The 21010-nt window shown below is 52.9% G+C and overlaps 7 protein-coding genes across 7 annotated transcripts; 4 read left to right on the forward strand and 3 right to left on the reverse strand.

The window, feature by feature from the left end:
* Positions 1-43: 43 nt before the first annotated feature.
* BDV17DRAFT_292500 (putative iron-sulfur cluster-binding protein) lies at positions 44-1712 on the forward strand (the record flags this gene model as incomplete). Its single annotated transcript, XM_073762381.1, has 5 exons — positions 44-289; positions 350-860; positions 954-1370; positions 1422-1553; positions 1654-1712. The coding sequence occupies 5 exons, from the start codon at positions 44-46 to the stop codon at positions 1710-1712; spliced, it is 1365 nt and encodes a 454-aa protein (XP_073614335.1).
* A 483-nt stretch (positions 1713-2195) lies between these two features.
* BDV17DRAFT_266389 (glycoside hydrolase family 16 protein) lies at positions 2196-3903 on the reverse strand. The gene has a single exon (XM_073758273.1). It carries the CDS (start codon positions 3671-3673, stop codon positions 2540-2542), a length of 1134 nt encoding a protein of 377 aa, XP_073614336.1. The 5' UTR covers positions 3674-3903; the 3' UTR covers positions 2196-2539.
* A 73-nt stretch (positions 3904-3976) lies between these two features.
* On the reverse strand, positions 3977-5262 carry BDV17DRAFT_266390 (alpha/beta hydrolase). The gene is made up of 3 exons (XM_073758274.1): positions 5165-5262; positions 4882-5109; positions 3977-4825 (listed from the first exon to the last, which is right to left on the reverse strand). Exons 1-3 carry the CDS (start codon positions 5249-5251, stop codon positions 4175-4177), a joined length of 966 nt encoding a protein of 321 aa, XP_073614337.1. The 5' UTR covers positions 5252-5262; the 3' UTR covers positions 3977-4174.
* Positions 5263-6097: 835 nt separating this feature from the next.
* Positions 6098-7321, forward strand: BDV17DRAFT_292503 (uncharacterized protein; the record flags this gene model as incomplete). Its single annotated transcript, XM_073762382.1, has 4 exons — positions 6098-6399; positions 6457-6641; positions 6694-6814; positions 6868-7321. 4 exons carry the CDS (start codon positions 6098-6100, stop codon positions 7319-7321), a joined length of 1062 nt encoding a protein of 353 aa, XP_073614338.1.
* A 486-nt stretch (positions 7322-7807) lies between these two features.
* Positions 7808-9944, forward strand: BDV17DRAFT_266395 (Mpv17/PMP22 family protein). Its single transcript, XM_073758275.1, has 3 exons — positions 7808-8494; positions 8550-8852; positions 9092-9944. The coding sequence occupies exons 1-3, from the start codon at positions 8396-8398 to the stop codon at positions 9239-9241; spliced, it is 552 nt and encodes a 183-aa protein (XP_073614339.1). The 5' UTR covers positions 7808-8395; the 3' UTR covers positions 9242-9944.
* A 1311-nt stretch (positions 9945-11255) lies between these two features.
* BDV17DRAFT_282581 (uncharacterized protein) lies at positions 11256-14685 on the forward strand (the record flags this gene model as incomplete). Its single annotated transcript, XM_073760222.1, has 2 exons — positions 11256-13650; positions 13697-14685. 2 exons carry the CDS (start codon positions 11256-11258, stop codon positions 14683-14685), a joined length of 3384 nt encoding a protein of 1127 aa, XP_073614340.1.
* A 713-nt stretch (positions 14686-15398) lies between these two features.
* BDV17DRAFT_292506 (uncharacterized protein) lies at positions 15399-19610 on the reverse strand (the record flags this gene model as incomplete). Its single annotated transcript, XM_073762383.1, has 12 exons — positions 15399-16267; positions 16336-17841; positions 17896-18066; positions 18118-18198; positions 18254-18322; positions 18384-18592; positions 18661-18712; positions 18763-18893; positions 18949-19026; positions 19083-19212; positions 19332-19477; positions 19567-19610. The coding sequence occupies 12 exons, from the start codon at positions 19608-19610 to the stop codon at positions 15399-15401; spliced, it is 3486 nt and encodes a 1161-aa protein (XP_073614341.1).
* Between the last annotated feature and the right edge of the window lie 1400 nt (positions 19611-21010).

Raw genomic sequence — 21010 nt, forward strand, 5'->3', positions numbered from 1 at the left:
GACGAGACCAGTTTCTGGACATTGCAAACCTACCTAAGTCAAGATGCTAGACCCTCTCTCCTCAGCACTCGTCGCTCTCCTCGTGGGGCTCATATGCCTCTACCTATCCCAGACTAAGCGCCCCAAGGTCATACCCGCTCCAAATCTCCAAAAAGCAGAAACAGAACCAGAGCCAGAGCCAGGACCATCCGCCACACCACCTTCAGTCACCAAAGAACCCGACTTCCCACCAGACTGGCTAACATCCCCACGCATTTTTGAACTCGAGAGACGCGCTATATTCAGCAAGGTAGTTTCCTATCCACCCACCAAAACAAGACCAAACCAACCTAACCAACTCAAATTCCAGACCTGGATCCCCCTAACCCTCCTATCCCGCCTCAACCCCAAACCCGGGACATACATCACTCTCACCCTATCCTCCATCCCCCTCGTCTTAATCCTCGACAAAGACTTAACAATCCGCGCCTTCCACAATGTCTGCCGCCACCGCGCGTACCCCGTCACGACACGGGAGAGCGGATGCTCAACTGTTCTGGCGTGCCGGTATCATGGGTGGAGTTATAATAGTCGAGGAAGGCTAATTCGGGCGCCGCAATTTGAGGGGATTAGTGGGTTTGAGAAAGAAATGAATGGGCTTTTTGGGGTGCGTGTTATGGTTGAGGGGGGTGTTGTTTGGGTTAATTTGGGGAGGGCTGGGATTGGAATGGATAGGATGGATGGGGAAGATGAGGAGATTGACCTCCCTGGGGTGTCTGAACCGAAGCCCCAGATGCCTGGGGTGGAGTTGGACTTCAAAGGTTATACGGTATGGGTTGGGGGTGGGGCGGTAGAGGGGGTGTTTAATTGGAAAGTGGCTTGTGAGTGCTTCTATCCTGCTCTATTCTACTCTATCCTATCTTTCAACCAATCTATCGGTCTGGACAACTAACCCTGTCTTGTCTAACATCCAGTACAACAAACAGCCATCACGAAAGCACTCGGTTTGAAGAAACACCATCAACCTTCACTTAACTCAAGCAGTATCCTACGCTACATCCAATGCAAGCTTTCGCTTTCGCCCTCTCCCAAGGAAGAACCAATCTACCTCTTCCCAAACATGTTCTTCGTCCGCATACCTAGATCCGGATACTTACTCTCACTGAGCTTTCTACCTATCTCGGAGCGGACGACGTCAGTTAGGTATGATCTGTACAGTAGTACTCCAAATTCAAAGAACGAGATCCCGGAGAGCGTCGAGAACAATATCAAGGGCCTAATCTTGGAATTGGAGACGATAACCACCTCTACACTTCCGCTCCCTGATTCCGGATTCGCAGGTGCGTATGACCCCAAGCCAAACACAGGACCTGACCTTGACCTTGTCCTATGTACCTAACATCTAACTCCCCCGTTTTTATTTTTAACAACGTGATGAGCAGATCCCCAAACCCAAACGCACATCCTCACCCTTTTAAAATCCCACTCGAAGCTCGAAAGGGCCCAGGGGGTAGAAATCCACCTTGCAAGACGCGAGCCGCGACGGAACGAGCGGTACGAGATTGCTGAGAGGCGTGAGTTTGTTACTTTTCTTTTATCTTCTTTGTTTGTTCCTTGTCTGCATCTATCTGCATGTGACCGAGTAACTGACCTACCTTGATCGATCTCGGGCAGTTTGCGCGGAGTTAGAGTTGGGCTGTGTCGACACCAAGGGCGGGTGTCTGAGCTGGTAAATGGATTGAATTGAAATGAATCCCTAGGATAGGATATGGATCGGCATTGAGTATATAGTGTTGCTGGGGAAGGGAGATGACATGGGTATGATATGGGGATTATTTTGTCTAATAGTCCATCGGATCAGCTACGGGGGACACTGGAGTGAAGATGGGTCGGTGAGTGGGAGGCCGAGTTCTCGAACAACCTGGGCGTTAGTTTGTATGCCGATTGTATAACCTGGGCTTCCAGGGGACACGAAATGTATGTACGCTTGTGCTTGTGTGTTGTACTCGACATCCGAGGTCGCGATTGTTAGGTAGTCCATAATTCAATACTCGGGTGGCGTGCCACTTGAGTTGTTGGCGTTGCACAAGCTTAGTACGGCGCAGAAATACCTAACTCAAGCCCCATTTGGTCAAAAAAGCTTGGATAGGCATGTCCTTGTATGTGCATATCACAACGTAGTAGATGGATAGTGGACCAGTAAGATATATGCAAAAGGCTATGATTAATTATAGGTAACTCGCTAAGATATAATGAAAAAGCTGTAAGACGTATACATATGGGAAAGAATGCTGCCCAGCCTTAGGGTTGGCGGTTGATGGCAACTTCACTGGCAAGTAACGCTGCAGTCGGCAGGTCGGCTGCCGGCTGAATGCCTTAAGGCGCGTTCCTTCCGTCTACGGCCAAGCAACAAGAAGGTCACCGGTCGCTCCTTCTTCATCTAGCAGTCAAGGAGATATTCAGTCCAGTGTTTTTCAGTTGCTATTAACTGCCCCTGCTACAGTAGTAAAAAAAAACCAAGGAGCCTTCAGTATCAGGTGGGTATCATCAACTGCTCTACCTAAGCCTCTGCATTATACACCCGCACATAGTCCACCTCCATCGCAATCTCCTCGCCATCAATTGTGTTTTCATCAGGATACCCAGGCCAGCTGCCTCCCACAGCAACATTCAGCAGCAGAAAGTGTCCTTGGTGCGCGATGGTCTCCCACACCTCTTCATTACCCACATCCGCTCCTGAGACACGATGCGTCTGCTGGCCGTCCAGAAACCAGGTGAGTGTTTCTTCCTCCCATCCTCCCTCGCCACTTCCAGGGAAAGGGAAATCACCGCCGGAACCAGAGCCAGAGGCAGTGTCGGCAAGAGAGAATCCGGAGGAGCCAGATCGATCCACCTCAAATCCAACAGTATGCCACTCACACCCGCTCCAACTAACACCTCCGTTCCCGAGTCCCGTGTATTCGTTACACGGCCCGCCCTCGTTAGAGTCCGTCCCGCAATGCAGGGTGTTGTACACTGTCGGCTGACCGTTGATCACCTCGACAAAGTCCCACTCGCTCGCCATGGGCCAATGCGTGGGGTCGTTGCGAAACGAAGCACCCAGAGCCCAAAAGGCAGGCCAGATGCCCGCTTGTTGGGAGGCGGGGGCGCAGCCCGTCCGGAGACGGGACTCGATGTAGAGGCGTCCGCCCGGCGAGGCGGCGAAATCCGTGCGCAATGTTTCCATGCGCCCGCTTGTCCAGGGCCCTTCGACGGGGTTGGAGCCGGAGAGGCGAGGGGTGATTTTGAGGGTGCTTGACGACGTAATGTGGATGTTTGATGTGTCGGTGGTGTAGGATTGGAGCTCGTTGTTACCCCAGTTGGGTGCGCCGGAGGGATAAGAGGTTCCGGTCAGGAGACGCCAGTTTGTAGCGGCGGGCAGGCTGTTGACGTTGGCGTTGGATTGTGGTGAGTCGAATTCGTCGGCCCAGGTTAGGGTGTAGCCTGAGCCTGAGCCAGTGCCTGGGACAGGACCCGAACCCTCCCCCGATCCTGGATCTGAGTCTGAGCCATCGCCAGGATCAAGAAGGCCAGGGAGAATATCGTCCAGGAGATCTGGAATGGTTGGCAGCCCATCACCACCAAGCCCTGGGACGGGGCCTGCGTTCGCCCTTAGGGCCTGGAGGAGAGGTAAGAGGAGCAGTGAGTGCTTCATCGTGAGTGCTCAACTACTAGAATTTCTCCGGATCCTCGAGAGTCGAGACAGGGGATCGAGAGGAGACGAAAATAAGTATCAATCTCTTAAAAGGGGTACAATGGCACAATGCTCGTATAAGATAAGCCCATATTGCATGTTTGCTTTTGTAGGTCTGCGTCCCTGCAGTGGTTTCTCTGACCGTGACCAGGGTCCGCGTCTTGGAATCCAGGTTGTCCAACCTTAAGACTTAAATCTTGAACAAACTCGAGTGTCGATCCGATCTAGATTGTTGATCGCTGACGACGGAGTTCGGAGTATACAGTCAGGTTGCACGGTGATTAGTGCGACGCGAAATGATGTTATGCAGCCACGGCGCACTGTCGATCTGGACTTCTTGTATTTACAAAGGTATAATAATATACAGGTCTATTGAGTTCAGTGCCCGAGATACATACATACAGAGTGCGGAGTACAAAATAGATCGAGATTCCTGGATATCTCTCGTCAGGACCTCAATACTTACGCCTTGAGCGTAACATTCCCAATCCACTCATGCAGTAACGCCGCAATATCATCCGAGTTCTTCTCAAGGAACTGCAGATGGGCATTCCCGTGAATGCCGCGCTTTCCCAGATCCAGATGCGTCGCGTTGACGCCCGCCTGTTTCAAGAACTTGATGAAGCAGTAGTCGTACTGCGCGTGGTAGCTCGCTTCGCCGGTATCAATGGCAATGGGGACCTTCGCGAGCTGGGTGAGTTTACGCGCGGGTTCCTGCTGGATGATGCACTCTAGCAATTCACCCGGTTTGTCGCTGGGGATTGTCTTCATGGACAAGGGCGCTGACTGATTCGTGGGCTTGGGTTCGTATGTAAGTGGAATGGAGGTTAATCCCCAAGCGCGACTGAAGCTGTTGCTGAAAATAACCTCGCGGAAGGGAGGGCCCTTTGGCTCGATTTGGATCAGGGCTTTGATGGACTCGGGTCGGCTATCGGCCCATGACCACCCGTATAGGCCACCCTGGGAGTGCGTGATTAGGATGACGGGGCCGATTTTGTCGAGGAGGGCTTCGCCTGCTGCTTTCATGGTTTCTTCCTGCGCGAGACTGTCGGAGATGGATTGCACGTTGCTGGCGTAGTAGGCGTCGAAGATTTCGTCGCCGCGCTCGCCGGTCTGGATGGTCGTTAGCTGGCATTTACAGGAAGCTGGGGAGCGAGATAAAGACTCACTCCGGGCCACTGGCTGTGCAGTTTGGCTTGCGGCCACAGGGGGTAGTCCTGCACGTTTGTGAATCGCTCCGCGATGAACTCGGCAGAGAAGACTTTCTCTGAGTACCCATCCTCTGGAATCGTCGGCGAGCGCGCCGTCATCGTGCGGTCGGCAATGTACACCTCATACCCCTGCTCGAGGAACCAAGACGCCCATCCTCGGCCGCCGTCAGGCTTGTTGAGGAAATTCTGCAGCTGTCAGCGATGATTGTTTCATGTCGGATACCCGAGGCAGAGTACGTACAGTGCCGGTCTGAGCTCCGCCGTGCAGGATGACAATCGGATAAAGCTGTGTACTGCCACCCTCCGGCGAGAGCTTCTCGACGTACATCTGGTTATGGAATAGCCAGCCATCGGTCGTGTTGACATACTCCCCACCAACATAAAAGTACTCGCGGCGGTGCAGAGCTTCGGGGCTAGTAGATGAAGCTGCGCCGCGCTGCGCAAGAGCGCTGACGGGCGCCAACAGCAGGGATGCAGCCAAGGCTAGCCGATGCAGCATGTTGATTCGAGGATGGCGAAATCCGACAGGCGCAGGAGACTTGGAATAGGAGTCGAGAACGTTATAAACGTTTCAGCGAGCGGGCGAGATTTGTTCCTGGCCGCGCTGTTCGGGAGCAGATGGAGCCCTGTGCAGGCCGCTCAGGGAGAAAGTGCTCCATCGCTCCATCGCTGGCTGTTTTGCATCCTCGTTAGGGCTCCACTTTGATTTTAGTCCTGTCAATCCCTTCCAGTTGCGATTTCAAGATGCAGAACTCTGAAGACAACGGAACATCAAAATAATGCTCTGGATGGCAGATTGACAGTCCATGGCAGATCGAAAAAAAAACAAGGCATGGACCCAGCGTGCCGGTACCACCTCCCGGATCAGAAACCCTAGCTGTCGCGTGCGCTCATCAATATTAAATGACGCCGAGACTGCAATAACATCGTTTCAGACCGAAGGATCTATTTCTTCTCCACCTCACCTGTCTCTCCGAAAATTCCCAGCGCAAAGTTCGACCGTCCGTTCAGCGGGTGTTTTGATCATGCCGATCCCTATTCATAGTGAGACTTGACTAAATAATATTGAAAAAAAAAAAAGTATCGCCCACCATAAGCCAACTTCGAAACTATTCTGTCTCGTTGGAAGCCAGGATAATGCTCCCAGACAACACCAGCAGTCCTGCGCTGAACGATGAAGGAAGACCTGACGACGACCCTTGCCCTAGTCGGCGTGTTTGGCGGTCTCTCCATCATCCTCATGGCCGTCCGCCTGTTCATGCGCAAGTACCGTAACCAGGACTTCATGCTTAGCGACTACATCACGATGGTCTGCATTGTGTTCATCCTTGCGCGGTCTGCGCTGACAACGGTCGTGCTTCTCTGGGGAAACAATAATATGACGAGGCCCGCGCTGGGGCTCACGGACTTGGAGATCTACCGCCGGACGGTGGGGAGCAAGATGACTCTTGCGAACCGCGCGATATACAACACTTAGTATGCTTCTCGAACACACCCGCGCTGGGCTAATACCATGCTGACTGACTGCCCCAGCCTGTGGTTGCAAAAGTCCGTTGTCCTGCTGCTCTGCGAGCGCGTCCTCACCGGGCTACCGGAGCCTGAGATGATCGTCAAGGTGTATTGGGGTGTTCTTCTCGCCACGATCGTCGCAGTCCAGGGAACGACGTTTGGCGAGTGCCGTCCTGCGCACTTATACTGGCAGGTTGTGCCTGATCCAGGTTCGCGGATTAACCCAAGTAAAGCAGATCAGCGCTAACGGCAATTGTATAGGAGACTGTGTCAAAGCCAACACCCAGCTCGTGACTTTGGTCGCCCTTAACATCACCACTGATGCGATGCTGATCCTCCTTCCTATGCCCTGGCTACTTCGAGTGCGGAAATCCTGGATGAAGTGTGTATCAATCACTCCCCTATTCCTTGAACCACTCTGTCTAACAACGACAGACGTCTCCAGTATGTAGTTCTCTTCTCCGTCGGCCTCCTTTTAATCGCCATTGCCATCGTCCGCCTTCCATACTACAGCTCCAGCACTGCCCAAGTCAACCGCAACACTTGGGGCTCTGTCGAGGAATTTTTCGCCGCCTTCGCCGCCAACGTGCCCACTCTGTTCACGCTCCGGAAGGACCCAAACAAGCTCAAGGAGGAACAAGAACAACAATACTCCGGGTCGGAAGGAAGAGTCAGGCCGCGATTTACGCCGAACCAGTTTCAGGACTCGGATCTGTTCACTACGAATGTCCAGCTCGATACCGTGGTCGACGAGACGAAGCGTGGAAGGTCGAGGAATAATTCGAGGTTCGAGGCGAGTGAGGAGAATCTAATTCAAAGTCATAGCCGTATTGCCGAGGAGGATGAAGATGGGGAGGCGAGGGGCAGAGGAAGAGGGAGGGAAAGATGAGAGGTGTTTTCCACATGGCCATGGCTCCCGCTGGCATCGGGGAGTCTGGTGCGGCGCAACAAACAACAACTCAACAACCCTCATCCACTCCATCGGTTGATCGAGCCCTGCGAGAGCCCGAAAACTCCGTCAGAGTGCCGACCAAGCAAGCCATACCATTGTGACGTCGGAAACTTCAAAAGCCGTGCATCAACTGCCTGCAGGGCAGTGGTGTCTCAGCTCCAAGCCGTGGCATCAGGAAGAGGATGGACATGAGAGACTATGCTCACACCCCGTGCATCCTCCAACGCAGCGAAGCGAGCCATCGATATCCTCACAGCCATCCGATAGGGGGAACTCCCCGCAGCGTTCTAGCCCGGCGTCCTAGTCGCAGGGAACGAAGGGGTCGAGGTTGCTTGGGCGGTCTAGTGAAAGACACACCTGAGAAATTACTTGAGAATACTGTACAGGCTGAAAAGGTCAAAGTCACCTACGATATAAGTACTAGTAATAACAGCTTTTTGTAGAGAGATAACTTCCTCGAAACTCGGGCGGGTCGGGCCCACGGGCGGGCGCCGGTTGCTGCTGCCGAATATGTCCAGGTAGACTTCCCTTCTTACTCCCGACATGGATGGGGCCTTGATCAAGGAGACTCTTCCCAGATACGAGCGTGGGGGGTGATTTGCGATGCACGGTCAGGTCAAATCAGAAGTGGGCCTTGGCAGCAGCAGCATTGCGAGGTGGAGCTACGTGTTTCCAGTCTGCCTGCAAGGTCGACTTCTGAGGGGAACTCAGATGAGCATTTCTTTGCCTTCTCTAGACTATCCCAGCCACAGTTCCCAGTCCCCAAAGTTATAGTTCAAATCGACATCAATCATTGCTTAACCAGGAATCGGCCTTCGACGCGGTGACGCCAATCCAGCATCGATCACACTCTAGGCTTCAAACCGCCTGACTCCTTTGGAAGTGGGAGCTCCAATCGTCCCAGAGACCAACGGCACCCCGCTCGGACGAATCGAGGTTCGACTCATTGTAACGAGCACGCGTATCTACTAGTACTCCAAACCTACGCCGTTGAGATCACCGAGATTCGGAATGGCGCTACCTCCGATCGCAAAGGCCACTTTGCAGGCCGCCCTGATCAGTGCGGGCTCGAATGTGCTTGCTCAGGGCATCACTTCGTATCGCGATGGAGTTCGTTCTACCCTTGGGGCACGACTATGTAGGAGACACTAACTGGTTAAATCAGACTCATTTTGAGCTCGACACTCAGACATTGTTCCAGTTCACCACGAGCGCTCTCATCCTGTCGCCGTTGACATTCCTATGGCTGGAGGCTCTTGAGTCGAGATTCCCTGGATTCGAACAAAGAGAATCCGAAAAGGGAAAAAAAGAGAGAGAGAACCAGCCGAAGATCAATGTCTGGAACACGGTCGCCAAGATTGTTGTTGACCAGGTTATCGGCGGAGCATGGAACACCGTCGCTTTCATTGCAACAATGGGTATGCTGAGAGGTCACGACTATGAAGTCATCAAGAGCGATATCTTGAATGTATGGCCCCAATCAACCCAACAAGTTACACTTACAACACACACCCCCCCCCCTTCCCTCTTCTTGTCGAATCCACTCCTCCCGCTTCCGTTTGGGGGCCTTTCCTTAGCTGCGACGATCGAGCGCGAGGGCATGAAGTTATACCCATTCTCATACTCATACTCATCCACGGGACGCCGGCCGGTTCCTGGCGGATGTAACGCAACCATGTCATGTTATGTCTAACTGTTAATGCTTAGAATTTCTTTCCATTCATGCTTGCAGGTCTCAAGCTGTGGCCGTTTGTGTCAATCTTGAACTTCACCGTTGTGCCTGCCGATCAGCGACTCCTTGTCGGAAATCTGTTTGGTGTTGTATGGGGAGTCTATCTCAGCCTTATGGCTGCATGAATTACCGCCAGGAATGAAAGCGGCGCTTATTCTGTGAAGCAAGTGCTTTGAGCGGATAGAACGGGATCCAAAAATTTATCGGACATTATTATTTGCCCGTCCACGTGTAAGGTAGTCGCATTCTTCTCTCAAGTTCTTGGTCATGGCCCCATGGCAAGAGGCGACAGCGATGGGGTAGGGGGACACTGCAGAGCCAAGGACTGGGTCGGGATCATGGGGCCAAATGCAGGGTTGGAGATAAATTCTTGTTGAAGCTGGGGCGAGAGACATGAATCATGATTGCAGTAATTGATCAGGTTCTGCGGATCAAGCGAGGGCCATATGTAGGGGCCGAAATCGCCTTGCATGAAGCAATCTATCTGGATTCTCTGGGTTCTCGACTTGCGAGAGTATAGTTATCCGACAATCCGGTCTTACCGCCAAGCTGATCAAGTAGCACGCATACTCTGTTCTCTGTATTATGTGCAGAGTAAGGCCATCGGGTCATTCGTTGATTCGGCCATTTTCTGTTGGAATTCGAGGAAAAAAGTTCGGAGTCGGTTGTCGGCCCTTGCTGATACCGTCCGATCTGACCAAAACGCCCACCGAACATCTACCCATTTCATACACTCTCCAAAAGCCCAAAAGAAGTGAATCCAAGCTCCCAAGAGCAGATTAACTCTGCGATACTGGCAAACTGTTCTTGTAGCTGTAGGTACATGAGAAAAAGGCTGACTCGAGCACAGCCCCGACTGCGCCAATGCAGCTGCACCAACAAGTGCCACCGCTGGCCCTCCACTCTCCAGCCCACGAGGCGCTCCACTAACCCAGAACAGGCCATTTTAGGCGCAGCGACTTGCTGCAACCCTCTTAACCTCGAGTTGGCCTTACTTTGTCGAGTTAAGTGCTATACGAGTTGGCGGGTTAGCCTTTTGAGGAGTGCAGTTTGGCTTGTCGATCCCGAACTTGGGTACAGTAGTGCTGGTAAAGGTGCGTATCTATATTAAGACTCGAGATGCTTGCGATGGAATAATTACACAGTGAATAGACATGTTAAGTCAAGAAGATACGAGGTACGAGGTACTCGAGAATTGCCAATGTAATTTATGCCCCGAGTCAAGTCGGCCCTCAGTCTCAACAGAAACAGAAGTGCAGCAACTCAGCCCTCAAAACGGACCCCATTCGACGTGCAGGGATCTCCATCGACTAAGCCAAGGAATGTGACGGAGCTTACTTACCACAGGTGACGCTCTTCTTATTACTAGCTGGGCCTGCTTTCATCTGTGCTCTCTTCCTTGCTCTACCATAGCTGCAAAGTGCTGTGCTGTGCTGTGCTGTGCTTCACTGCTGTCCGACTTTCAGGTCCAACGGTTCACCTGCTGATACTACTGTACTATAGTATTCATTGTTGTTGATTGGAAGGTTTGTATACTTCAAACTTCATACCTTTTGCCACGTGCGTCTATACTTGTTTGCAGTGCACCGCTGACTGTTGCTGTCTTTGAGCCTATAGTTATAGTAATCGCTGCGATCTTTGTCCTGCCTTTGTCCGACCTTTGTTGACTCGTGCTTTGTCCAATCTGAAAGACAGCTGAATCAAAGAAAACCCTCGTTTTCAACAGGCACACCCAACGGCAAAGCCAGTTGACTATTTCCGGAGCCCTCCCTAATACCTTACCTACTACTGAAGCACCTGCCACCAGCCTGCAACTGGACTCTTTGAACGCTCAGGCCGACCCGCGCACAAAGAAATACCAATCACCTGGTGTGGTCCGAGGGTCGAGAACATGGTCCCCGTGGGAATAAGTAAAGTAGACTGGGTGCTTTGAGCTTGCAAGCCTTTTTTTTTCTATTCTGGTATCCTGGATATATCACGAGTCCACGACGAAAGATCACCGACGAGATGAAGGCCCCTGCTTCATTCAGCGGATCGTCGAACCGTGGTGCTGATCGTTCAGGATCTGGTTCATGTCCGCGGTCAGCCATGAAGAAGCGCAAGTCGCATCCTCCGCCTGCGATTAAAACGGGGTCGGGAATGTCGAGAGCTGGAACTGGAGTTGGAACAGGAAGAGTAAGAAGAGAGCGCAGTCTTTACGACGACGATATTTATGTTTCGCCGATTCTCGAACGGACGCCATCGTGGTCAGGAACCCGATGGACTCGCTTCTTCCCCGAACTCTCGTCTCACTTTTCGCTTGTCTCCCCTGTTAGTTCGCGACATCAGTCGTTGGACGGCGCATGCAAGTCTGGCGCGCCATCGATCATCAGCAACATCAGCAGCATCCGCGAGAGCTTAGCAGAGTCGGACAGCACCGTAACGACGACCGGGACGTCATGGCTATGGTCTGACGAACTGGTCGATGACATTGACGCCGCCTCCTCGTGCTACAGTCGCAGATCGTCCCTCACCAGTCTAGGCTCCGAAGCCTCCGCGTCGGCATACAAGTCCGCCGACGCATTCTCGATCATTTCGCCTAGTATAGCCGGCGTGTTTGACGATCCAGTCTCCGTGTACCGGTCCGACTCGAACATGTCCAAGGTGTCCGTCAAAAACTTAAGCAAGCCGCTCCCCAGCGAGCCCCCAATCCAATTAGCGCCGCTGTCCATCCGGCGCAAGAAAAAGCAATCACCCGTAACATCAGCAACGCCGACAATCCATGAGGAGACTCGAGATGGGATCCTTGATTCGATGAGGCCTGCAGGTGCAGGGGCGCAGCAGCTGCACGACCATGGCAAGCGCCATCACCCGACGCTCTCGCAGGCTGCAGAGGAACTCGAGAATGCATTGGCCGGGCTTGTTGTGGAACGTAACAGCGGCGACTCAGAGGACCTGCCACGTATCGATGCACCGCTGCAAGTGAGAAGAGGTAATATGGACATGATTGCCACCCGGCCAGCGCCCTCTCCGCCTCGAGACGCCTCACGAGTGACGAAATCGTCAAAAGCCAAAGCTTCGCCCTCGCCGGATGAGGAAATGAATAACGCCAAGAAACGTGACAAAGGCCGGGCCTCGTCTGGATTCTCTTTCAGCGTCGCTGTGCCCGGTTTGGGCTTTGGCTGGAAGAGCCACCTCCAGCTGCACCGGCCGCATCTGCGCTCGCTGAGCGGCTCGAGCGTTGCTGCCCTTGAGCGGAGGAAGAGTCACGACGCTTTAACAGCGATAACTGCTGCGACGAAGAGGAACGAGAATGAATCGGTCGGGTCCAGAACCTCGAGTTCTAGCCTCCTCAGTGCGCCGGTTCCGCCTCAAAGACCAGCGTCCGTCAACAGCGAGCGCGAACTGCGCATGAAGTTGCCCCGCCTGCAGACAAAGACAAAGGAAGAACAGCAGTCATCTGCAGGAGGAGTTCCTCCTGCACTCGCCAGCCCAGCTGATCCTGTTGCTGCTGCAGAAGATGACGCTCCCCTGCAAATCGAAGTCTTACAACCGAAGCCGCGGAAAACATTCTCGTTCGAAGCCGAGGGCACCATGACCAAGATGAAAACAAAGTCGAAATCGAAAAATGCTGCTGCCGGGCCGTATGAGATGGAGGCCGACTCGAGGTCTACTGGCTCTCGTCGAGGTCAGGAAACCATCTACGAGCTCGAGGCCGGCTTCCCAGCACAACAAATCAAGACACCCGTTGCGACGACGCCGTTCGTCCCCTCGGGAGAGATGCCCCGGACCCTGCCAGATGAGATTGTCGTGATGATCTTGCGGCAATGCAGTTCGTTACCGGACCTCTTTAGCTTCGCTGTCATGAACAGGCAGTTCTATCGTGTTTTCAAGGGCCACGAGCTCGAACTCATCAAGAACACCGTCTTCCAAATGTCGCCGCCCGCCTGGGAACTGCGCGAGATGAGCCCGCCCTGGGACAACGAGTGGCAGGTTCTCTTTGACCTTGATGCCCCTGTCCCCGAGTACACTCCCTCACTCTACCTCGACCGCTACACGCAAGACCTCTACACGCTCGTCAAGCTCAAGTCGCTTATCCTCGCTCGCTGCGGTACCTTCCTTCGCCCAGAAACCGTCCGCGGCCTCGCTGGCGTGGATGATGATCGTGCGGCCGAGATCGATGATGCGTTCTGGCGGGTTTGGGCGTTTTGTCGGATTTTTGGGTGTGGGAAGGGTCGTGAGGGAGATGTCCTTGGACAGTTGGACTGGTTGAACGGCGGCGTTGTTGCGACAAATCAGCATAGCTCCGTCGCCATGTCGATTAGCGAGCCGTTTGGCATGAACAATGTGCTCTTCGAACCACCAGAGGGATTTGGGAGGGGCAACCAGGGCGGCCTGTCTCATGCTCAGCTCTATGATATGACGGAGATCTGGACCTGTCTGGGCGTCCTCCTCCAGCCCATCCATGGCAAGTGCGAGGAGGCACGAAGAGCAGGCGTACTCAATGGTCATGACGTCCCGGCGAAGGACCCGGCCAAGGAGGAGGCAATACTAGGTTTGACTATTCCCTATTCCACTGACGAAACGAAGCTAACATACAGGAACAGAGGAATGGACATCCTACATCCTTACCCTTGGCCCCTCCGCCGTCCTTGCCCTCGGCTCAATAGCAACAGTGGACAACGGCAACGAGATCTTCCAGCGCGCGCAATCCATGGGCCTCACAAAATGGGACTCGGCCGACGCAAGCCGCGCCATCTTCTTCCGTGAAGCCGTCTCAAAGGCATACAAGTCCCGCGAAAGCACCCCCCGCGTCTCTGCATCCTCCCGCCAAACCGGCTCCAACTCCTCTCGATCCTCCGCATCCAGTCACAATCGCAGTCATAGTCGCAACGATACAGCCTCCTCCTCAAACAGCATAAACACAAACACCACCGACGAACCTCACCGCCGCCGACAAGCCGCCTACGCCGCTCAACTCCGTAACCGCCGCCACCCTATAAACCCGTCTTACGCCGAGGAACGCCCCATCTCCAGCTACAACGAGATCATGAGCCGGCTTGCCGGCGCACCATCGCACCCTCTCTACCGACCGGACCAAAGCGCACCTCCCGTTCCATCTCTGCCATCCTCATTCTCATCCTCATCCTCACAACATTCAAGTTCCAACCGACCAACCCAACCCACAAACCCACCCCACCCAATCCAAGTCCCATACAGCGCTCCTCCCCCGTCCCGCCCCCGCGCCCCGCGCGGCCCCGTCTTCCCTCAAATCCGCGACCCAGCAGACCAAGCCATCGATATGATGGTCCGCGAGCTGGGGTTCAACGTCGACGACGCAAAGTGGGCGCTTAAGATAACGGATACGGGAGAGGGGGTTAACCCCAATGCTGCGGTGTCGCTACTCATTCAGGAGTATCAGCGGCATTCGTATCAGCCTGTTGGTGGGGGGAATGGTGCGTATCAGTATGGGTACTCGTATGCTCCGCCAACTGGGACGGGGCATGGCCAGGGGCAGAGGAATAATATTCTTTCGGCTGTTATGCACAGCCAGGAGGCTGCGGGGGGTGGGGGGTGGCAGTGGGCTTGATTTGATTGCCTACGCTTACCTTTCTACTTTCTTACTTATCTACCAGTGACATTACACTGCCCGACACAGACGAGACCTACCTAGGTTGGTCGTTCCTTATGTTTACGATATGGAAGAGCTACGGGTCATCTACTTGCCTCTCTACTACTTTGTCTTTGTTCTTTTTTACTTTCTTGTGTTTTCATCCAGCAAGCCTCGATTGTTTCCAGTTCGGGCTCGGTTTCATTTGTTTCCAGCATTCAGCATCCAGCATTCAGCGATCAGTCTACGGTCTGTTTTATACCCAAGAGCAAGCAGTGCATTGTATATATGACTTTGATACATAACTTTAACTTCAGTTTTATTGGAAGATATATATGGTACATATATATAAGCACGTCGCCTCGCGTCTATGATTGAATCTCACGCCCGGAATCTATGCTCGTAGTCAGTAGCCACGGACGTTAATTAGGGCTGAAATGATGAGGTATAAATATAAACATACCAAACAAAATCTAGATATCTACCACTATTTTCTATACTATATAACATGATCTGATCTATGTATGTATATCACACACAACGGCCTCCAGCTCGAGTCCAAATTCAAACCAGCCCTCCACCGCAAATCCCCCAATCGATTAATTACAATGACCTACTGATATCACCAAACCAAACAAACAGCGAAGTACGTATGCGACCCGAGGACATAATCCCACTGCGTCACGACACCATCACCGCCAAACCCACTCGAGCACATACATAACAACCTCCCCCAAATACCCTGTCAACAGCAGACCCTGCGCATACTCGATAAGGTCCTGGCTTGGGCTCGTACCAAGGCACTCAATGAATGTATTTCGTTCACGCCCATCAGAGCCAGACCGCACGGCGACGCGCTTGTCGATGAGCGTTTTGAGCATCTCGGTGCCGGGTTTGACGAGGATGTATTTTTCTTCATGCGGGTCTTGGGTTCGGGATTTGGTGGTTGAGGTTGGGTTTGTAGTAGGGTTGGCATTAACGACGGGGATATGCGAGATCGAGTCCCGGGTTTGAGGAGATACCCAGAGAAGATCTTGTCCTTGTGCGGTAGCCTTTTTCCCATGTCCATGTCCGTGTCCGTTTACCGGGGTATTTGCCGGTGTAGAGACCGGCGTATTCCTCCTCGACGAGGTCGTCGGAAGGCGACCTCTTGGTTGTCCTGCCGCTGCCGTTGATGATGACGCTGACGCCGAAGAAGAGTTGCTAGTAACAACCGTATACTCCACATCCGAATCCAGCGAAAATAACACAACGGTATTAACATCCGGCCTAAGCCTCATTCTAAACGTCGAGAAGTTGCGCGGGTCAAGGTAGTACGTGTAGCTGCCTGTCACTGTGACGTTCTTGATACTGACGTCGCTGAAGCTGGTGATGCCTAGACTGGTGGCTATACCGGGGCTGAGTTTGATTCGGGAGAGCGCCTGGTCGCGCGCTGAGATGGGGCATTTCAGTTTGATAGCGAGGGATTTGGACTGGCGGGGGGTTAGGGAGGGGATGCAGTGGTTTGAGTGGTGGGTGGTTTTGTGGCAGGTGGAGCTGCAGAGGCGGGTTATGTTGCAGGCTGGAGAGAGATATGTAAGTTCAGCTATTGAGGTATTGATGGGTGGGTGGGTGCTTGACGCGGCATACTTTTGCAAAGAACGGTCGTAAGACACCCGCACCCGTCGCACGGCCTCGCCTCGTCCAAACCCCATTCTTTCCTCTCGGACTCTAGTGTCTCCCTCCTTCGATTGAGCTCTGCGATTCTCTTCTCCGCATACCCGATGCGCTTTCTTGAGTGATGATTTTCCGGCGTCCGCTTAGCCATGTGCACGAGCTGTCTATATGCAAACATCGCCTTGTCCACGGAATCGAGGTGCTCCCTGGACACGCACAGCGCGCTCAGCGCGTCAAATGTTTCAGGCGCCTCGGGGCCCTTGACGGCTAGGAAATCCTCGACTAGTGTCTCGAATAGACTTGCTGCGTCGCGGTTCAGCCCGGCATCCATGTAAGCGCGGCCCAGGCGGTGGATGACGCGGAGGCAGTCGGCATCGCGGGAGCGCTTGTAGCAAGACAGGGTGTCAAGAATCTCTGGCGGGAAGTCAAAGTTCTTGGTGCTTTGGAGGTATCTGACGACTGTGTCTCGGGTGACGGCGTTGCTGAGACCAAAGACAGTGCGGCAATGTGGAATTGTCCTTGCGCAGATTGTGCGAGACTCTTTTTCTAGTCCAAGTTTCTGGTAAAGTAATGAAAGCTTCGTCATTGCGTTTAGTGTTGTCGCGTTCTGCATCCCAAATACTGCGTCGAGCGCTGGAACGGCCTTTTCGAGGAGGAGCAGCGCCGACTCCAGATCGCCTAGGAGAACCTTTAGCGAGGCGAGATCTTGCATGCTGTTTAGTGTCTCTGGGGCGTTGTGACCGAGCGTTTTCAGTCGACCGGCGAAGGAGCGCTCGTACAATGCCGCTGCCTCAGTGGCATAACCGTCTTTTTCGCATAGACTGCCTAGGTCGTGCAGGACGGCGTAGTTCTTCGGATGGTCCCGGCCTAGGACTCGTTTGTATAGACCTAAGGACTCGAGGTAGCATGCTTCTGCTTCGGCAGGGATATCAAGACTCCGGTATGCCTGGCCCATGGAATGCAAGATTGCGGCCCGGGTTTGCTTCTCGACGTCGAGGCCTGGTGTGTCGTCGAGAATTTTCATGACGTTGTGGAACTCCACCACTGCTTCCTGGGAGTTTCCCTGCTTTATCAAGGCATCTCCTCTGAGCCGGGTAGATAAAGCTCGCGACGACATTGCCGTAGACGAGAGCTCATCCTTCATCTGCAAGAATAACCGGGCGACCTCGTCGACCTGGAGAATTCTTTGACGCCCCGAGACATCGTGCACAATCGCCCCGCCGGAGATGTACTGCATGTGGACAAACACATTCTGAGTCCCCCTCATCAAGGCAATATACTCGGCATCCTGAACTGTCGTTGAACTGTTATTCTGGCTCTCGTCCGCTTCCCGTGCAAGAGCGTCCCCTGAGCTCCCTGCGCTATCCCGAGCGGCGGCTCTGCTCTCGCTGCGAGAATAGTTCATGACAAATGAAAATCGTATTGTATTGGCTCGCTTTAGCAATTTCTTGCCTCTGTTTGACCGTGAGCGCGGTATACCTGATGGATCATTAGCTTCTGGATCAATTAGGATAGGGCAATTAGGGCCTATACTGAATGGGGCTTTCCGCCCGAATAACTTCTGAAAAAAAGACTGCCTCCTGGAAGACCTAGGCATTTCACACTCTCCATTCCCGCTAATTAGCCCGCCCTCAGGGTGGTCTATCTCGCTCGCGCGGTGTCTGCTTTCGTCTTCGCAGAGGTCTCTCTTTTCGGGTTCGAGCCCTAAGAGTGCTGTCAGAGATGATCTTGGTCAAAGCAAGTAAAGCGACACACCGCTCGAGCAAAAGCTCGCATGTGAGAGACCCATCTCAGCAGCAGCTGGAAGCGGCTGGTAGATGCCGTTTGGTGCATGCACTGTTTACGTTATTTTACATGCTCTCTTCCTCAGGACCTCAACTGGCAATCTCACCTTTTTCTAAATCATATAGCCCGGCAAAGCTAATGGCTAGTAGTTCTTCCTCATCGCTCTGGGATATTTCTAGATCCGTCAGTCTGAGTCCGTTTAATCTTCGCTTATCTGGATCTGGGAATTGATATACTTCTAAACGACCAAGAATCGCGCAGCCTCCTAGCCTTCTTCGCGAGGGACTGGTCGCCACCAAAGTCGGCCATGGAAAACTTCGACGGCATAGACCCCTTCTGCATAAGGCTCGGGCTTCGGCTGTGATTTGTGCTTGCGCTTGCGATCTCTTTCTGGATGTCGCGGTAGCTCGTATCGTCGCGGGGATCCTTGAGAATGGGTTCGTATCTGGAAGAGCTGTTAGGGCTATTTGGGGTTGGGGTCACCGAGTCCTTAGTATGATGGGCCAAACTAACAAGACATTACACGTTGCGCCGCAATGCATGCAGTCTACCAAGCATTCTGTATCTGTATTCTCTTAGACTTCGGAAAAAGTAAGAGGGGGAGGCTGTTCGTACCTCGTGGACGCTCTACCAGCTCGTTTTCACCCTGGGAAAATGGCCTGTCGCAGGTACTGCAGAAGAACCGGATCGGACGACAGTCAAGCGGGACCATTCGTTTCTCCATGCGGTAGCCTTTCGTAATTAGCCTAGCTACTTCATCAGCATGGCTTCAATTAGCCCGATGTGGATCCAAGGGCATACCGATCTCGCGCCATCACATAGACAACAACTGCCGTCCCGGAGCAGTACCTCGTCAGGTAATGTTGCTTTAGTTCGCCCCTGGCATAGTCAGCTTTCGCCCATAAAGAGTCTGTGGAAACAGCAGGTCCGCGTACTCTGACGAGAAGACCGCCTCGCAATCCGGGCATTTCACCTCCAGCGCACCGAGCGTAGTCCCATCGTCATCACGAAACGGTGGAAATAGGCGGAGGACTTCTTGAAAGTTTTCGACGGCGGGTGATGGCTCTATAGAGTCTATGACCCATGGAAATGTGGTCAGTCAATTGGGATAACAACAATTTTATTTCAATCCACAATTCAAGACTCTCTCGTTCGCGCGTGAAATGAATGAGGTTCTGGCGTACCGCTTACGCTGGACCTGCCAGCTAACGACAAAAGAACATCCGATGCCCGCAGTATGCGTGTTTTCCCTTCAATCCGACTGGGTGTATGGAGAATAAGTTCCTTCTCTAGATCTCGGTGCGCTTGCGCATCGTTCTGGGGGTGATGCCTGTCAGTAATTGATCGGTCAGCCTGAACTCGAATGCACCGGCCCCATACAACAACTTAGCAAATGCTGTAACACCGTCAAGAACTCACCTGTTCACCAACACATTGGCGTAATGTCCGTGAGCAAGCTCCATATCCAACGGACCCTGGTCTGGCCTGGCTTGACTGACCCTAGGAGGCAACAAACGACGACACGGCCGCAAAAAGAAGACGAGAAAGACAGAGATCAAACGAGGAGACCAGAACAGAAGATTAGATGAGCAATGTAATAGGGCCCCAACAAAGCCAGCTCGACCAGCTCAACTCCAGCCCAACGCAAATAAAAATATCCAAGTTCCCTAAAGTAGGTCAAGAAAAGTGAGCGTGGAGATGAGGCGTCATTTCAATAACGGGGTGGCCCCAGCTCGCATATGTATTATGTAGGCAGCCTCCACTGCCCAGTCTTCATACACGACAGAACAGAACAACTGCGGGTCAAGCCATTCATTGACCAGCCGGCTGATTGACTGGCTGGCGCAGTGACTGGACGCAGCGCAGCGCAGAGTGTCTCTGCTTCTGTCATCAAACGGGTCTGCATACTTGCTTGTTTCAAGGAGAAAGTTCGCCCAGCCAATTGGGACCTGCGTATCCCTGCATCCCTGCAAAGGGAGTCGGGCCAAGGGCATTTGGATGGATGGGATGGATGGAAAGGGAAGGACTCGAAAGGGAGAGAGTAGGAGGAGAAGTGAGAGAGAGTTTGTTGTCACCAGTCAACACAAAAGAGTAGGCACAAGATAACCTTACCAGTCCACTAGTCCACTTCAACCTTGCAACTCGCTCCGGGTCTCGCACTGGCATTGCATGTCCAGCCCAACTGACTTATCGAAGCCAAGTCAAGATAAGGCATCCCTTACGTCGCAACATGTCATATCCCAGTTCCAGCGCAAACGCATACACATTCTTGCAGGGACAGGGACTGAGATTAGGTCGTCGATGGGTATGTGCATGATACATCACACGCACAGACGAAGAACAGTTTCCTCTTTGGAGCATGTCCTCAACGTTTAGCTTTTGTTCTCGCGAACCAGTTGTATCTAGATAAATAATTATTCCTTAATCCTTGCCTCTGCATCTTTATTGCAAGTGGGGAGTCATAATCAGCGTTGTGGACTAGAAGACTCGAAGAACCAGCAGGCGAATGATGGGATGAACCTTAACCTTCCTTGATGTCTAGAGACCTTCGCGCTTTTTTTTATTTCTTCTATAATTCGATAAACCTTGCCTATGGCATTGATCGGGAACCATAGCCACCTTAGATTCGCGTCCATTTACGAGGCAAACGCAACCTTGGAAGGCCGTCGTTATTGTCGAAACCGGCTTGGACTGCAATCCTCGGAGGATTTACAGTCTATCTATTACTACTAGCTCATAGTCTATAGCTGCCTGTAAGGATACGGATATCACTCTACGAAGATACAGTAAACTGAGCCGGACTTGACCGACTTTTCGGTCGATAAGTTCTTGAAGTTGATGGACAGGAAACATCGCCTTTTAT

This window comes from Aspergillus undulatus (assembly GCF_047715775.1).
Source record: "Aspergillus undulatus strain CBS 261.88 unplaced genomic scaffold BDV17scaffold_33, whole genome shotgun sequence".
Taxonomy (NCBI): Eukaryota; Fungi; Ascomycota; class Eurotiomycetes; order Eurotiales; family Aspergillaceae; genus Aspergillus; species Aspergillus undulatus.

Bases quoted from the DNA above. Each gene is read 5' to 3' on its own strand.
- BDV17DRAFT_266389 (XM_073758273.1), bottom strand. From the start codon at position 3,673: ATGAAGCACTCACTGCTCCTCTTACCTCTCCTCCAGGCCCTAAGGGCG.
- BDV17DRAFT_266390 (XM_073758274.1), bottom strand. From the start codon at position 5,251: ATGTACGTCGAGAAGCTCTCGCCGGAGGGTGGCAGTACACAGCTTTAT. The intron at 5,110-5,164 runs GTACGTACTCTG...TGACAGCTGCAG, and splicing joins GCGGAGCTCAGACCGGCACT to AATTTCCTCAACAAGCCTGA. The intron at 4,826-4,881 runs GTGAGTCTTTAT...ACGACCATCCAG, and splicing joins TGCACAGCCAGTGGCCCGGA to ACCGGCGAGCGCGGCGACGA.
- BDV17DRAFT_266395 (XM_073758275.1), top strand. From the start codon at position 8,396: ATGGCGCTACCTCCGATCGCAAAGGCCACTTTGCAGGCCGCCCTGATC. The intron at 8,495-8,549 runs GTTCGTTCTACC...TGGTTAAATCAG, and splicing joins TCACTTCGTATCGCGATGGA to ACTCATTTTGAGCTCGACAC. The intron at 8,853-9,091 runs GTATGGCCCCAA...GTTAATGCTTAG, and splicing joins TCAAGAGCGATATCTTGAAT to AATTTCTTTCCATTCATGCT.